This window comes from Amblyomma americanum, chromosome 7, assembly GCF_052857255.1.
Source record: "Amblyomma americanum isolate KBUSLIRL-KWMA chromosome 7, ASM5285725v1, whole genome shotgun sequence".
NCBI lineage: Eukaryota > Metazoa > Arthropoda > Arachnida > Ixodida > Ixodidae > Amblyomma > Amblyomma americanum.
The window spans coordinates 124,231,566-124,248,401 of NC_135503.1; the positions used below are offsets into that span (position 1 = coordinate 124,231,566).

The 16,836-nt window shown below is 45.1% G+C and overlaps 1 protein-coding gene across 3 annotated transcripts in view; it reads right to left on the bottom strand.

Moving 5' to 3' along the window:
- The window catches only part of Sting (transmembrane protein sting), a 63,736-nt gene that overhangs the window by 23,534 nt on the left and 23,366 nt on the right, over positions 1-16,836 (bottom strand). For all 3 annotated transcript variants that reach the window (XM_077632900.1, XM_077632901.1, XM_077632899.1), the window contains exons 2-4: positions 16,438-16,595; positions 9,031-9,224; positions 4,108-4,203 (exon numbers count right to left, since the gene is read on the bottom strand). In XM_077632900.1, the coding sequence (XP_077489026.1) occupies positions 4,108-4,203; positions 9,031-9,224; positions 16,438-16,588 (441 nt within the window). In that variant the 5' untranslated portion in view covers positions 16,589-16,595. The remainder of the gene's footprint in view (positions 1-4,107; positions 4,204-9,030; positions 9,225-16,437; positions 16,596-16,836) is intronic.

Here is a 16,836-nt window from a genome sequence, read left to right on the forward strand (position 1 = left end):
GCGGCAGAGGAAAATTGAAACCATATGCGTGAACGCAATGCCCTGGCCTGCCAAATTGCCCGAGAGGGTCGCGCGGCGGCACGAGCAGACGATTTTCACGGCTACCGGAAGTGTGCCCGTGACGTCGTGGCTGCCGTGGCTCGAGCGAATGACAGCGTGTGGTGGCCTGGCGACGTCATGGGCAGTGTGACGTCTTTCTTCCACGATTTTAGTTCCAAAATCGGTCACTACGAGCACACCAATCGGCCCGCGAATTTTAAAAAACACGGTTTTTAAAAGTTCGTAATAAATTGCCGGATCAGTTCTGAAGACTCATACTTGATGTGAATGCTTCTTAGCATCATTTCTAAGCATTGAAAACATTTACAAGTGACTTTTTATTCGTTGCATAGTCCCTTTAAGGCTGTGAACTGGGCAAGTTGGAATTGATTCATACTGAATCAATACAAATCAATACGCTTGTCGCGTGTTCTCCGTGTGCCTGTTATCCTTTGCGCTGTTTATAGAGACACTGAGGACGAACTGAAGTTGATCTGCATTCACAAATTACTGCATTGTAACAACAAGGACACTGCGTTCACAGAAAAAATGCCATTTAGGAGGAGACGCAGCTTTCAAATAATGAAAATCTCGAAAAAAAACAACCTAGAAAACATCAAATCCGGTATCGCTAAGGTCTCTTTAATCGCATCCCAAAAAACTATAGCTAAAAGCAACCCAGAAGAAACTTCAAAAAATAGCTCAGTGACAGTATGTAGCAAATAAACTGGCTGAAATCTCTGCGAAAATGGCAGATTTTCAAGTGTGATAACTCGGCTTTTGCATGGCTGCTTGGGGCAAGATTGGTATCACCGGAAAGCTGCCTTCATTGCAATCCTCCTCCTGTCAGATACATGCGTTTACAAGGCCCCCACAGCCAAAGGCACTGAACGGTACAGTCCTGGGGCATTTTGATAGTCATGAGCTGCTTGTACAATTTCAGTGCCACTTTTCTCAGAACTGTCTTTTACACAACTGCTCTGCTTGCAGAACATGTAGCACAACAATGGATTCTTCAGACAGTTCACTGCGTTGTGTGCCTTTAGAAATTCTTTATGCAGTTAAGTTCCAATATTTTTCAATTACTTTCTCATTTCTAAAATCTGTCACTAATTTTTCATGACGCTAATGAGTGCATTATACACACGTGTAAAGTAAAAGCTCGTTAATTCTAACTCAAAGGAGACCGAAAAATTGTTCGAATTAAGCGAAGCTCGAATTATCGAATGGGCGCTAGAACGAGCGGTCATTGCACCCCACAACGCTGCAGAATCAGAAGCAGTCACATCTAGACCCATCATCGCAAGCTAGGCGCTACTACACGTTTGTGGCGGGCGGTTCTGAGAATTAAATTCATGCGGTCCTAATGGCAAATGAAACAAACCGATCGGCCAGTTATGCACCAGAAACAAGTACGAAATGCATTCGCGTGAGCAGTGAGCTTTAGTGCTGGAATGTAGGACGCTATTTATGCTCCAAAACATGTTTATTTACGCGGAAGGGTTGTCAAAATCGAAAGTAATCAGTGACGTGCATTTGTTTGTGTTTCTTCTGCCGAGACTCGATCAGCATCATCTGCAGCTTGCCCAAGAGCTCCAGCACAACGTCCGAGTTCTCATTGGCAGAGAAGTGGCGTGCTGCAACATCGAGCGCCGACGCTACTTCACATGCACTACATGCACTTGGCGGTGGCATAGGCTCATCGCCGCAATCGGACTTATCACTGTCGGCTGTGCTCACCACCCGTGAGCCCTGTGACGTCTGCTGACAGCATGCTCCCTCAATTATATCGGCGTCACTCGAGAGCTCCAACGTCTCCACATTGCTGTACACGTAGCTCACGGCAACAAGAAGCACGACGCTGGCGCCCGTAGAGTTTCTAAATATTACCTAGAGGGAAAGCTGGCGCCACCATCCATGCGAGCGGCTTAAAGAGCCATGAAAGAGCACTTCATCTACCATGGGAATTCCGGTAAGGCAGCAAGACACACTTGGCTCGGCCCTAAAACATGACTGCGACATCAGAAATACATATTTTCGCAAATTATATATTCCAAGGAAGCGTTGTTTTGCAATAAATATGTGTGTTAATAAAATATGTTCACTGTACATCGCAATAAATGAGCAGAAAATCAGATTGCACCGAATTTTCCCATGGCGAGAGAGGGCTTTCTCTTCATGCCGCTACACATACCCAACTATGGAAAATAATTTTTTGCATTCAACAGACATGCTTTTCAGAGAAAATATTCTTTCAAAAACATTTTTAATTTTTAAAATACTATACTTTTGAAGCTTCATTTTTCGCACTGTGAAAAACAAACATTTCATTGGTGGAATCTGCTACTGTGGGATGCACCAAATGTCCGTGCATAGGATATGTTTGTACCGTGAGAAACAAACCCGATCCACAGCTTTTCTATGAGAAGCTAGTTTGCGCGCACTAATTAAGTGCCGGCTCTTGGTATGTCCTGGCACTGCGTTTGCAAATTTTGCCAAGAAAAACATGTATTAGGAAGCGACACCTCTCCTACCACAAGTAAGTGATGGCCGTGTTCATGCTGACAAGTGCAACATGCGAGCATTTACGTGAATTAATTCATTAAGTGGAAGTCGTTCCTGCATGCAATGCGCGGCTACTGCCAGTCTTCGAAATGAATGAAACACAATCCTTGGCGAGTATGGTTAACATAAGTTGCACTTGTCGGAGTACTTAATTGTGCGCTTTTAAAGTGTCTCAGAGACTCCTACGAGAAATGTGCAGAGTGGTTACAGCAGCGGACTGTAGCGCTCTATGTTCACAAAAAAAAACTTGTTCCCTTCTTTCTCATTTCAATGCACAGCTAGCACAGGTTCCCGCTGAGCAAAATCCAGCTTGCTGCATAAATGGCTCCCAGTGAGGCGGCAAACGGACTTTAGGCCTACCAGGCACCAGACACTGTGCTCAGCTCACTTCGAGTCAAGCGCCTTCGAATGCTTCGGATCTCCAATGAACTGCGTGCGCAGCTGCAGTACACAACCACAAAGCTCACAAAACATCACTGAAAACTACAGAGGTGGAAACGAAACTGAACAACCAAAACAATCCAATCTGTAGCACAGTCAACAAGCCACTAGATGTCAATCCGGTTTGCTGTCTTCCCAGTATGCCTCGGGCGTCCAGAGCCGCCAGCTTTCCCTCTAGCTAAGAAACTCTATGCTGGCACCCGAACCTCCATACTGCTTTGTGTACACCACGTGATTGCGACCCAGCGACCGTGGCACAATGAAAACCTGAAACAGCTTGCGCCGAAGCATCGGTGGCATGGGCGAGTGCTCCGGCAGCAAAAAGCTGCTCCGGCATGCACTGAAGCTCGGGTTTCGCCAGCTTCATGCGCTCGGCTTTTTTTTATTGTTTTACATCTCTCGTAAACTTGCAGTGCATTGTACTCGCTATGGGTCAAGTTCTATCTATGAGGAGTGGTGTCAGCCAGTGGCTCCTAGTACGAATTAATCGTAGCAGATGCCGACTTGTTCGAATTATCGGAAGTTTTCCCCCACTGAAATACACAGGGCTATGCCAGGACCCAGACGTAAATCCAAATTAACGAGCTTTTACCATATATAACAATCCATCTTGTGCTGGTGGTCAAACATCAATATACCGAGAGAGAGCTATAGGGTCAATTTGTACTCAGAGCAGCAATTAGATGGAGTTATTGTCAATGTGCCCTCAACAGAAATGCCCAAAATATTAGAAAGTGCGCAAGCACGAAGGTGACATTAGGAAATCACAAATAACAAACAGGAATGGGCAGTTATTCACAAGGAAACACTAATTCTCTGAATTAATGGGCTCAGGTATTACTGGCCAGAGTTATTGTGCAAGGTTGCAGTTAACACTTCAAAACAGGAAGGAAAGGCAGTGAACCGGAACTCTGGAATTCCTTCGTATGAGTCCCATTTTTCTTTTTGTTATATGCATGTTCTACAACTTTAGGCTAGCTTTTAGTCCTTCCATACATAGAAAGTCACACCACGCATTGTACATCAACAAGCTACAGCCCCCACAGCCCCATGACCACTCACCCAGAGACAAAGCACAGTGACTAAAGCCACAAGAAAGTGCATGTGGCCATCTCTGCTGATTGTTTCCCAGATGTGATCAGCATCCTCAAGGACAGTCTGAAATGTAATGGGGAGGGAGGGAGACAACTGTTTTAAAACCCAAGGCATGCAGCCAGGAAACTGCCACTTCGACTGAACTGCCATAAGAAGACATGAAAAGTAGGGGTGTGCGAATATTTGAAATTTAAAAAAAGAATCGAATATGTTTGATATTCGGTCTATATTCATATTCGAGAATTTCCAAATATAAAAAAATTCCCAAATATTTGCCAGTGATTGCATACTACGCCGACTTTCACTGACCGTGGCAAAACTTAATATATCGGCAAATTAACCAGTGTTGTAGGCGTTACCGAAAAAAAGTAACTAAATACATTACTCGTTACGTTAACAAAAAAGGAATGCGTTAGTGCCCTACGTTACCTACAAAAAAAGGTAACGCGTTACCGTTACCGAAAAAAAGTACAGCACGTTACTTTGCCGTTACTTCATGGATATAAGAACTTACGATAACAAATTTATAAAGCTCACATTTCACATATAACATCTAGCCCAAACAACGATTTTACGCTATATCGTGATTTAACGAGAATAGTTTGCACAAATGTGCAGGAGCTTAGCAATGTTATAGTGGCGTAAAGTTGTCTGTAGATGTTACAAGTGTTGGATTCTAACTCTGTTGCACATGGTGAAGCCATCTTCTGAATGTGGCATTAAACACAAAATGACACTCCATCATCAATTCTAACTTCACAAAGAAAACATCGCTGAACTTTCAACAAATTTAGAGTAATTCTGAAAATGTGATGTTCCAAAATGCTCAGCATGCTTCCACTCTGTAGAGTTGTCTGTACAAGTGGTTTGGGAAGGGGAGCTAGGCGAAGGCGAGTGTGCATGGGAATGCGTGTCCGTGCATGTGTTTCGTGCTTTATGGCTATTGTCTTTTTTTTTAGTTGTTTGCGTTGTCAAGGGCAGCTGTTTTCTGGCATGCATGCGAGCCCCAACAAGGGTTGTCGGGAGCAGCTGTACATTTTGTTTATTTACATCACTTTAGGTGCTCTGCGTTTTTTATTTCTAAAAAAGGGGGCGGAGTAGGTCACAACTGGAACAAAAAATAACTAGTAACGTGACACCTCACGTTACCGAAAAATGTTAATGTAAGTATGTCACCCGTTACAGTTCCGAATTGGTAACGAGTACGTAACTAAGTTACCGAAAAAAGTAACGCGTTACTGGTAACGCCGTTACTTGTAACGCGTTACCGACAATCAACTTTAAAGTGCCAGGAAGACAATACAAAGATATTGTTCACTTTCTTCTCTATAGTTTATCACGCGGGCAGATCACATTTGGACACTGCTAAACTTGACCTCATGCGAAATTCCATAAATGGCCTTGTAGTGTGTTTTGAATCAACTTTTTTAAAGGGGCTCGGAAACGCCTTCTGAGGAGAGCACATTAACTCTCTTAATCACTGCACTCGGTTGCCATGAAAACCAGAGCCAAATAATACTCTTCTACACGCAGCAGACGACCCACAATCACGCGTCAAAGTTGGCGAGCCCTTCCCGGCGACTTTTTCATGCTCGCGCCCTCCTCCGTCCCCCGCATCTGCGTAGACATGGTGAGAGGCAGCCATTGGTTAGATTCTTTCAGACGTCAGGCAGCTACCGTGGCCGCGGCCAACAAGCCGCTTAGCTCCGCCAGGTCAGGAAGATCCGCTCCCAGTGGGGGGTTCGCGAAGGAGAGCCTGCCTTCCAGCGTGCAAAAAGTGGCGAGAGGAGAGGGAAAGGCGCGAAGACGCTGAAATTCAAATTTTAACTACAGATAACTCAGCTTCTACAAAGCGCATTTAAAAAATCCTTGCTGGACATTATTTGTGAAGCGGCGTGCTTCAATATCCCAGGCATGCCGCAACTTTATTAGAGCCCCCCTTCACAGCCCCTTTAAGGCAGCAAGGGCTACGGGTTGAGGGCGTCGACTTTTATACGGCAGGATAAGGTAATCAAAAAGTTTGTCCCAACAAAGGTAACACGTTCCCACAAGATAATTTTTTGCCTGGGTCCCTTTCCTTTGCTGTGATTGGTTAATTCGAAAACCCAGTTCTTTGAACATTTTTCATGGCTCCAATGACTAAGAATTAACAGTTTTATTGTAAATAAAAACAAGTGCACGCACTGATCGAAAAATTGTTGGTCAAAATTGTCTACAGCGTTTCTAACAAAACTGTTGCGGAATCAAGCACTGTAAGCAACAAGCTTTCTGTAGCACCAAAAAAAAAAATTATATGCTTAAAATTCAGTGTTCTGTCCCCTTCCTTTAAAGCAAAAATCGTAAGACTACTGTCTTGTAATGCAGTGCCTGGATCAGTAGAAGCTGGTTCTTTCCACATTCTATTTCGGCACACGACTATAATTGAAACAATTATTTGCTAAAAGACCACTTCACTACAATTTATCAGTGCAGAAATGCATCTATAATCGCTTTCCAGACCTTGTTAACATGTGCATTATCAAAAAAGACATGGATTAGTGCCCTCAGCATATTGCTGAAGTGTACAATGCTTCAAAGAACACATGGACGCCTGCGTTACTCATGCCTAAAATATACAACGGACAGGCTGTGGTGCTTTAAAAGCCTGGAACATATGTACGATGGCAATCTCTCAGTAGTTCATTTGGCTAACTCTTTTTTCTTCAACTTTTTCTTTCGGAAACTGGATCAATCTTTAAATGTTCTTGATGTACCTCAAGTTGTAATAAAGCACAAAAGTGAACCACAAATGCATTAAGCTGCCCAGTCCTCCACTCGGCAACGTCTACCTGTTGTCGGCTGTTTTCTTCCCTCCACGATGGTTCTCCTAAGGGGCTGACTGTAGAGAGTGCGATTTCAGAGCACAAACATGCAAACCTGTCTCTGCACCTCCTGTCAAGTTACTCCACAGGCTGATCAAAGCCAGCTACTCAAAGTAATAAATCTTTTTCAGGCAATACAATCCCACCAGCGGGCGTAGAATGGATTACCGTAAAAACCCGCATATAACATGGACCCGAATATAATATGAAGTGTAATTCCTGGATAGCAAAAACACAAATGATGCGAGCGAGGAAAGTGCACATATTTATTTGCGCTGCATTTCGCACTTGACTCAGTGGACACTCGCAAGGCGCACACGCCACACACTTGTGCGTCAAGCGTCACCCCACGCCAGGTGTCGAAAAGGGGCATGCGTCTTCATACGCCTGGTGCTGGCTCAGTCCCAAGAGTTCACCACAAGAGTTCTGGAAGTCGAGGTGTGTCAGTGGATTCCTTTTTGGAGCTGCTCAGGTTCTGTTTCAGTTCTACCATTGTCTCATTTGATGGCAAATTTTATGTTCAAAGGAAAGGAATCTGTATTGGCTCCAGCGCTGCGCCACTACTGTACGAAATCTTTCTGGCCAATTTAGATCGAGTGCTCAAACGCAGGTTGACCCATGCCTTCATTTCTGGTGTTTTTAGATACATAGATGATTTTCATCATTTTAAAGCTCTCACCTAATGATGTACTAGCTGACGTGGCCGATGAGCTGTGTTCTCTAGACGTTCACATTCTCTCAATTTTACTCTTGTGCTTCCGCAAGATGGATACATCCAGTTTTTAGACAAAGTTAGATTTTAATCAACATGGCCATGTTTGCTGGGCTTTTCAGCCGAGATCGAAGAAAGCTTTACTGCCGTTCGACTCATCCCGTTCAAAGCTCGTAAAACGGGCCTTGGCATCTTCATGTTTTAGGTCTGCGCTTTTGAAATCATACCAACACAAAGTGCAGCTCAGTTTTCATCTTCAACTTGAGCAACTCAAAAAGGCGGGCTTTCCGAGCTCCCTGTTAAGATCTGTGGCCGAATCGCTGCTCAAAAAGCTTCGCCAGACGGCAAAAAAAATACACCTTTTCCCTTGAGCCACCTAGCCGAAATAAGTATGTAGTCTTACCATATCTTCTTAATATTTCCCACAATCTTAAGGTCTCAGGCAGACATGGCTTTGGCATGGTCATGTCTGCGCCCTGCAAGCTATCAAAACTCTTCAATTTGGTGAGGAAGCAGACTTAAACACATGTAGTTTGCGGCATGAGGCATACGAAGAAGTATGTTTCATGCGCAACTGGGGTGGCTTATAAGGTTCCCCTCAGCTGTGGTTGATTTTATTTCCGACAAACTGGAAGATGTTTAAAGATTCGTTTACAAGAGCATGCGCGTCCCTTGAGTAGGCCCAGAGGACCTGCCCTGCCCGCTCACTGTCGCGGTTGTAAAGGCTGCTATCCTAAGCTGAATCACACAGAGATCGTAGGCAGAAGAAAGGGACAGTTGGAAAGAGAAATTGTCGAAGCTGTTGCCATCCTGGGATCGGAGTCAGATAAGTGCGCCAGCACGCCTTCTGTGTCGACTTTTCAGAAGGAATTAGCGTTTCTGTCAGCATTTCACTTGGTTGTTTTTGTTTGGTTTTAAACAGGTTGATTGTGCAATCCTTGCTCTGTTGCCTCCCCTTTGCCGTACCGATTGTTTTCTTCATAGTTGCCATTGAACTGTTTTCTCATGCTTCATCTTCATATTACGATTGCTTGCCAGATTACACGCGTGACTGATCCATATAAGCTCTGCTGGTTTTTCAATAAATGTTCAGTTGTCAGTACCGCCCTGTGTTGTCACCTGCCTCAGTCCCATCCTGTTTTGCGCTTTTGCTCCTCACAATGTCCTACCAACTGGCCTACAACCAGGTCCTTCTAAGGCTGTTATATGCGGCATTACTTGCTCTCACAAATGCCTTTGCATTTTCGCGCATGTGCAGAACAGAAGATTACATGTAGGTGAATGTTTGGTTGCTGCGTGACCCAATCTGGTACTTGCCAGGAGAGAGAGCAACAGGCAGATAAGGAAGACTAGCCACGTGCTGATTGGGAGCTGAGAGCACTCCACAGCTGCCTTCCACACCTCCCGGGCAGACATGACTGGCAGCCGCTGCAGCTCACAGAGCCAGTAGCAGCACTGGCGAATGACGACAGCCATCAGCACAGCCATTGCAATCACCGCCACTTGTACTCCTGCACAGGTACAGGAACCACGAAATGAGAAAGAATGCGCGGAAAGCTGATGCACCTCTAGCGCAGCCCAGTGGGCCAATTCTTCATAGTTAGAAAAAAATAAAGTAACAATGCACAGGTGACTTCCAATGCAGTTTTTAGCACATTTACGGAAAAAGTGGTTGGTTGGTTAGCATTGTTAAGCATAATATATTGTGCGAAAGCATTGTTTTTTGCATGTGGACGCCACTGCCATGTACCTCACAGGGCGACTGAGGTGGCCCAGTGAGTGACCCAGTTGCACTCGTTATTCAGAGGCTTCACACACAGACACACACCGCTAAAACCCAGACAGAGCGGCTAGAAGTGATTTTGCATTAAACGCCGCTTGTCGTTCTGGCGCTCTCACAAGCAGGTGTTTGCCACCTGCCACAGTGGGCTGGCAATTAGGTGACAAAGTCACATGACCTGCTTTTCTGCTTTCAACGCTGCCACCGCCAGATTTTCTGCGGAACGGGAGCCCTGACTGATATGCATGCAAAGAATGACTGCTATAAATATGGTCTCGTGTAATTACTGTATTTCATCCAACCCACAAAAGCGCACACAACACACAGAATGCACTTAAAATATACCACTCTAATGACATAATAATATCATGAATAACAAAGCATAACCACGGCAAAGAAAGCAAAACAAAGACAAACAGTGCAAAAAAATGGCCACACAGTGCTATCGCACCTACTTAATTCACATCTAGCCTAAAACATGCAACTAAGTGAGCAAACAGATTGCCCTTTTTTGCGCTAGCTATTACCTTAGTGGAAACTGTGAAATACTGCTTTTGTGTGAAAACATAACATTCTTACTCTTTTGTGAACTTTGGCTGTGACGTGCTCAGACTATGCACACAAAGTCGATGAAACAGTTCACACTAAGAAATGTAAAGGCAGGTGTGGCAAATGACTCAGAAAAGCTGCAGACGAAATGAGTTCAGTGACTGGTTTTCCCCAAAGCTAAGTACTGTACTTTTTGTGGCTCAGCAAGAAACAAAGCAGAAATAGGTACAGGCAAGGAGTCCTAATCTTCTCGTTCCCAAAACTAAAAAAAAAAAGCTTAAAAAGGGTGTACTTGACAGAGAAATCCCTCCAGCAGTAGTGAGCATGAATCATGTGACAAAAACATTGTGACGGTGCGGTGCCATTGCTGTCCTCCAGGCAATGCGGAGGTGTTGCTCAGCCTGCACAGGCCAGCCTTGCCTAGGTAGGGATGGATAACCTTTTGCTGTCAGCTGTATTTCCTTTGTGCATCTGGAAACTCTGCAGACTGTGCTCAGCGCCGACATTGGAATCGCCTTGCTGCTGTTTAGCTGGCTCTTTGCCTGTCAACAGTGACATTACACCCGGCTCCTTGCAGCCAGAGCAAATGTGGTACAAGGCTGGGAGTTTTACTGGCCAGTGGCATCATGAACAACCCTTCCCAGCAGGCTCTTTACTGACACTCTTGTACACTGTCCGGGCTTTTCACAACAGCCATTAAATGGCACTTCCACAGCATGAGGTGCAGTTGCTGAAAGGTACCTTGCCATCCAGAAAGGATGTTGTCCAAGTTCTTTTAGGAATCTACCCTGCACGGTCAAGTAAACAAGGTGAGGGGAAGGAAGAACTTAGGTGCCTGGTGAATGTCACAATCGTTTCTGCAATACCTGTGCAACATCTCCACAGCTGTCATAACTACACACCATCCAAGCTAATGCATTATCGAGTAAGTGCCTTACAGTCGAGCCCACTTGTCATGACCACAGATATAATGAACGCTCGCTTATTACAAATGTTTGCAGTGCTACCGTCAAAACATGCATTAAGGCAATGGCAATTCATCTCGGCTACAACAAACATCTGTGGCCACACAACTCGGTTATAGCAGAGTCCTTCAATGCTTTTCTGGTCATGAAACTTCTCCGTAACGCTATGGGAGAGCTTCATATGTTGACCGCACCTTCCACGAAGCGGCGCCAGTAGGCCGGTGGGGGCAACGACGTGAGCAAGCGAGCGCCTGTGTAGCCGACCACATGCAGATTGCGGAGCCTGTGGTGTGGCAGCTAGTATTTTTTGTGCTGATTTTCGTAAACAACTGCAGCGCATGTTACACGCTCACCTGTGATGCCGAAGACTTGCTGCGTGACGGGTTGCCGCTCCGGCTACAGAGGTACGCAAGAAAAGGTCTCACTGTTCTGTTTGCCCAGCGACGCCGAGCAGTGTGAAATATGTAAGCGGGCGATACCACGACAAGAAAGGGGTGGATGTCCGCGTCTGCGAGAAGCATTTTGATTCCACGGATATTATTCAAACTGAGGAATTTATGGTCAGCGGAGAAGCAGTGTCGCTGCAACGCGAGAAGCTGAAACTCAGGCCCGGTGCCGTTCTACGGATATTCGAAGGACTGCCAGCGTACTTGAGCAAGCCGAAGCCATGATTTCGCACAATCTCGACGCTCAGAGACAGTTCTGCTCGACGATATTCTTGTGGAGCCAGATGACTGCAGGGAGCATTCTCGTGCACTTGATGAATTGTCTACAAAAGACTGCATCCTGGACTACTTTGCTGGCTATGTAGTAAAAAAATTCTCGTTAATGTCATTCTCCAGCTGTGTGCAAACATTTAGGAGCCAAAAATAGGAACCAGCGGCTCTAATACAAGCCAAATCAAAAGGCTTTCTGCAAGTGCCATCAAGCCAGCTGCTAAGCCTCTTGCAAATTGTTGAAAGTCATGTAGAGGATTTGACTGTCAACACAGTTGCATGTGCTGGCGTATATGCAAGCATTACTGTTGAAGTTCTCGTTGACAGACGTACTGCTCTGGCTGGTATTGGCTGTGCACCACATTACGTAACCACCACTGCATAGGTTGTTCACTTTTTCCCGAGGTGTCGTTTACATTTTTTTACTCGAGAAAAAAAAAACAAGCAATCTCGGGCAACAAAGCGGTCTACGTGCCCAGTAGGTGGTGGCAGGAAGCATCGGCAGTAGCGCAGTCTTACAGTCTTGAGACTTGCAAGCATTACTGCCATCTTAAATTTGTTTTCTGGCTTTTCTAAATCCATGACAGGCATCTCTCAGGAGCATGTATGTTATTCTGTGTGGTCTGATATGAAAACATGCATAGTTGTGTCTTCATTTTCTTCATTTTTGTATTTTATAGCTTTTGTGTAATGATGCAGGATGTGTGTTCCTCAGGAATTTGTATGCTTTTTTATTTTGCCTTTTTTACTGGAACCATAAGCATCTGGGTCGTAGTTTTTTTTTTTAGTATCAAATGTATGTTTTGCTATTTTATTGTGAGCACATTGTCATGTAACAACGCACTGTGTGTGTTTCTTAGTATGTTTTATATTTTACCTCACTATCGCATACACATATGCTCATGCCTATCTGTGACCCTGTTGGTTTGGTAGACAAGTGTACTCTTTCGTTTGCTTATAGTTTTTTTTTGTGCATGTTGCTCCATGCGTCTTATCACTGCTCACTTTTTTGTTTATTGCGTGACCACTCACAGCTTGTTTCTAATTTTGGTAGCACGCAGCCAGCAAGTGAGCAGTGAACAATAAATTTCATTATTTCCTTTCACTCGCCAGCGTCTTCGTCATCGCAGCGTGACAAACCGCAAATAAATGGCTTATGCAGCACAAGTCTTCAGAAGCTGGCTTTGCCACCGCCAAAAGTGTCAGCAAAAACTAGTCAGATAGCGCTATCAAACTGCTGTTGCTTTCGTTATGTGATAGCTTCTGATTTTCAGCATCAGTGAGCTTGCAGTATTTGTCGCAAGGTAAGCGCCAGCCATAAGCGTTCTTCAATAGTCTTATGCACTTCGACGAAAGCAAGGACTCGGCAAGCACAGCCACAACGCAAACCGCTACGCTAGATCGTCCATGGTGACACTGCAGTCAAGTTCCGGTAAAAATTAATGGCACAGCAATGCGCAGCCTGGACCCATGAACAAAAATCGCTGTTCCATAACAGTCGGCAAGAAAAGCGCGTTGATCAGAAAGCGGCTGCTAGCAAGTTTACTAGCGGCCGTCGTCGATCGCGGTTTTCAGTGCCTCGATGCTGCAGCCAAGCTTTCAGGTAACAACCGGTAAATGCTAGTAGCGTCCATACGGCAGTAAACAGACATCAAATGAAAGTGAGCCTGCTGGCCGCAAAACAGCCGCTGCTAATAGGGCGCGTGGCCGATTCGTACCCCCTCTCCGACAGCTGCGCCACTAGCGGCAAGCGCTGTCCCTATATGAAACTTTGACCGGAGTTTCGTGACCAGTAAAAACATTGAAGGACTCTGGTTATAGCAAACAAGGAGGTGCCATAAACTCAACCTTGAAGATGGAAAACTCGCACTTCCAGCAAGCATGGAGACCGAGGAGCGTCTCTCAGCCCCGCTACACCACCCCAGAAAGAAAATAAAAAGGCAGCACTGAAACTGTATGAAACCGCCAATCTGCACGCACCAATCGCCTACTAGGTGAATCAGTGCCTGCATGTGCACCGGCTGGTGACAGCAAAGTGGGAGCAGAAGTTACTGCGCATGGTTGTGGATCAAGTAACAGCAGTGATTTGAGAAGTTTGAATACCTTGCTGGCCACGCTGTGGTATTGTGCTGCTAACATGTACAGACAATGCCGGATAGCTGACAGCGCAGTTGGCACATTGTGTACCCATGTGCGCTGCGCTGCTTTTGTCGCTGCAATGTGCCCACGAACAATAGATGACGCTGTCGAAAACGCACACGATCACACATGTAGATTTGTGGTAACCTGTCGTTGATGCATTGCTGGCCAGATGTAGACTCAGATGACTACGTTCATGCACAGACAATATTGCAGAGCCATGCTCTGACGGAGCTGTTGTATACAAAGTACGAGCACTTCCCAACATCCAGGAACGTGATTATTGTGGCCGACCTCACACCAGTTGCCGTGGATGCTTGAACCACAATTAGTTACACCCTGTCCCTAAAGCAGATTTTTGCCACCGAGGGTCTTGGCGAGGAGAACATGACCACCTTGGAGAAAGCACCATGGTAGATTCTGCTTTCAAGCAGTACATGTGCAAGAAGCAGTTTCTACCAAATTAACACTACTTTTCTGTATTGGGGGGGAGTCACTTACTACGAACACCGAATACGACAAATGCAATTCGTGTGACCGTACGTTTGTTATAAGTAGGCTCTTTTACCATTTTACCATTCTTTTACCATTTTTGGTAGTCTCGGGGCATATCAGGTTCAGACATGCAGTGGAACCGCCTGAGTAGCGTTGTTCTTTTTCTTGACTTTCTTGACTGCAAAACATTAGCAGTTACTGCCAGCCAATTAAACCACAGTAATGTTTTGGTTTGGTTTGGTTTGGTTTATGGGGTTTTTACGTCCCAAAGCAACTCAGGCTATGAGGGACGCCGAAGTGGAGGGCTCCGTAAATTTCAACCACCTGTGTTTCTTTAACGTGCACTGACATCGCACAGTACATGGGCCTCTAGAATTTCGCCTCCATCAAAATTCGGCCACCGCGGCCGGGATCGAACCCACGTCTTTCGGGTCAGCAACTGAGCGCCGTAACCACTGAGCCACCACGGCGGGTTAAACCACAGTAATGTGCCATTCAGGTTGAAAGTATTATACATTACTTTTTTTTATAAGAAACCAGCTAAACTGTCAGTATTTTTCCCCAGCAACGCTTCTCTATATTATCACACTTTAAAGGAGCACTAAAGAGTATTCGGGAAAAATGCACATGGATTATTTGCTTTCATAAGACTCAACCTCATCACTCTGCGATGGCCAACGAAAATACTATAATCTGGAGACAAACTCAGAGTAATTTTTATTGTTCTTTTTGGACACAACGTAAGTAGTAGTTCGGTAAAACCACTACATATTTGTGGTTCAGAGAACATATCACCGAAATAACAAGCTCGAAGCAAGCGGACTATGTTTTTTCTTCGTCTGCTACTACAGGGATGACGCTTCCGGCAGTCTGCTCAGGCTGTGCATAGTCTGAGCAGCAATTCGCATATTTTCAAAGATCACTCCACACATTACTACACCAATGACAGAGCAGCAAGCTTCCATGTGACTGGCTGAAAGGCACATTGCACGTGCGTTTCACCATGGTAGCCATGTTGGTTGACTCCTACTCTCCGTGGAGAGTTAAGGAAAAAAAGCTAGGAACAGGGACGTTTAATCCAATTTAATAGAGAAATCGGCCACACAGGATAATTTGTTTCTAAGAATTTTTGGAGTGTATACATCGAGTTCCCGTGATAAAAATACAAACTCAAAATCCTCTTTAGCGCACCTTTAATGCCTTCATCAGTGGATATAGAATGCAAACGTACTATATGCACAAGACCCAACTGAGCACAACATTGTTTACTTGAAGGTGAAAAAAAGAATAATAAAACCCATAGGTCATGACAGTGCGGCATGTCCACTGCTGTTTACGTTGGTGCGCAGGTCTTGCTTTGTGTGTGAATTACTTCCCTTCCCTTGTGAACAAATGCGTACCCTTCAGAATATCAAAATTAAAATATTCTTTTGAGTTATTCAAAGCTGCAAAATAGTGATTTAAAGTCAACTCTCCCCAATGTAACAGCCTCTTCTAGAGGTCCTTTAGGAGAGTTGGAATGAAAGAATTTGTCATCATCATCAGCCTCGCTACGCCCACGGCTGAACCCATCTCTCTCCAACTAAACCTGTTCTGTGCCAGCAGCAGCCACCTTATCCTCGCATAATGCTTACACATCCGCCCACCTAACCTTCTGCCGCTCCTTGCTACATTTGCCTTCTCTGGAATCCATCTGTTACCCTCAATGACCATTGGTTACCTTGCTTTCACCTTACAAGCCGTGCCCAAGCCCATTTCTTCATTTCAACTAGATGGCATTAACTCACGTTTGCTCCCTCATCCACTCTTCTAATGAATTAGTAAAAGGCTGTCAACTGGGTGATAGGGTACTGAATCATCTTAAAAACAAGCTCTCATGTCATCTCGTGTTCTTTCCTCCTTGCTGTGTTGCGTCTTTTGACTGTTTTTAAGATGATGAATTTGTAACTAGCGTTTACTGTTAGATGAGTTTGCAGGTACCTTCAAGAAGGGGAACACGTATGCACCCAGTGGGTGGCACGTACAGTATGTATTTTTGTTGCATGCACACAGAAGTAGATCATTCAAACTGACTGCCCACCAATCTCTCTGGGCGGCTTGATGCGAATCAGCACCACCAAAACAAGGCCCACAAATGTGGCAAAGAGGACATGTGGCAGGGAACTCTTCCGCCGTGATCGTACGACGTTGTCTTGGAGCCTGAGTTGGCCTGGCCGATTCCCCTCATCCATGCTGCACCTGCACACAGGAGGAAGGGAAAAGAAGGAAGACCAAGAGAAAGTAAAGAAAGCATTCAACTGTTTCTCTCACTCAATGAAGCACACCCCGCAGGCAGCTGTGCATCCGTACAACTGCACTCTTTCCCAGCTACAGCTCTACTGATACCATCCTACAAGATCGCATTACCGTTGATGGCGGCATCCAAGTCAACACGTGCCACGTCCCTCCCCACCCCATGGTTGTTTACAGTACATGGCTA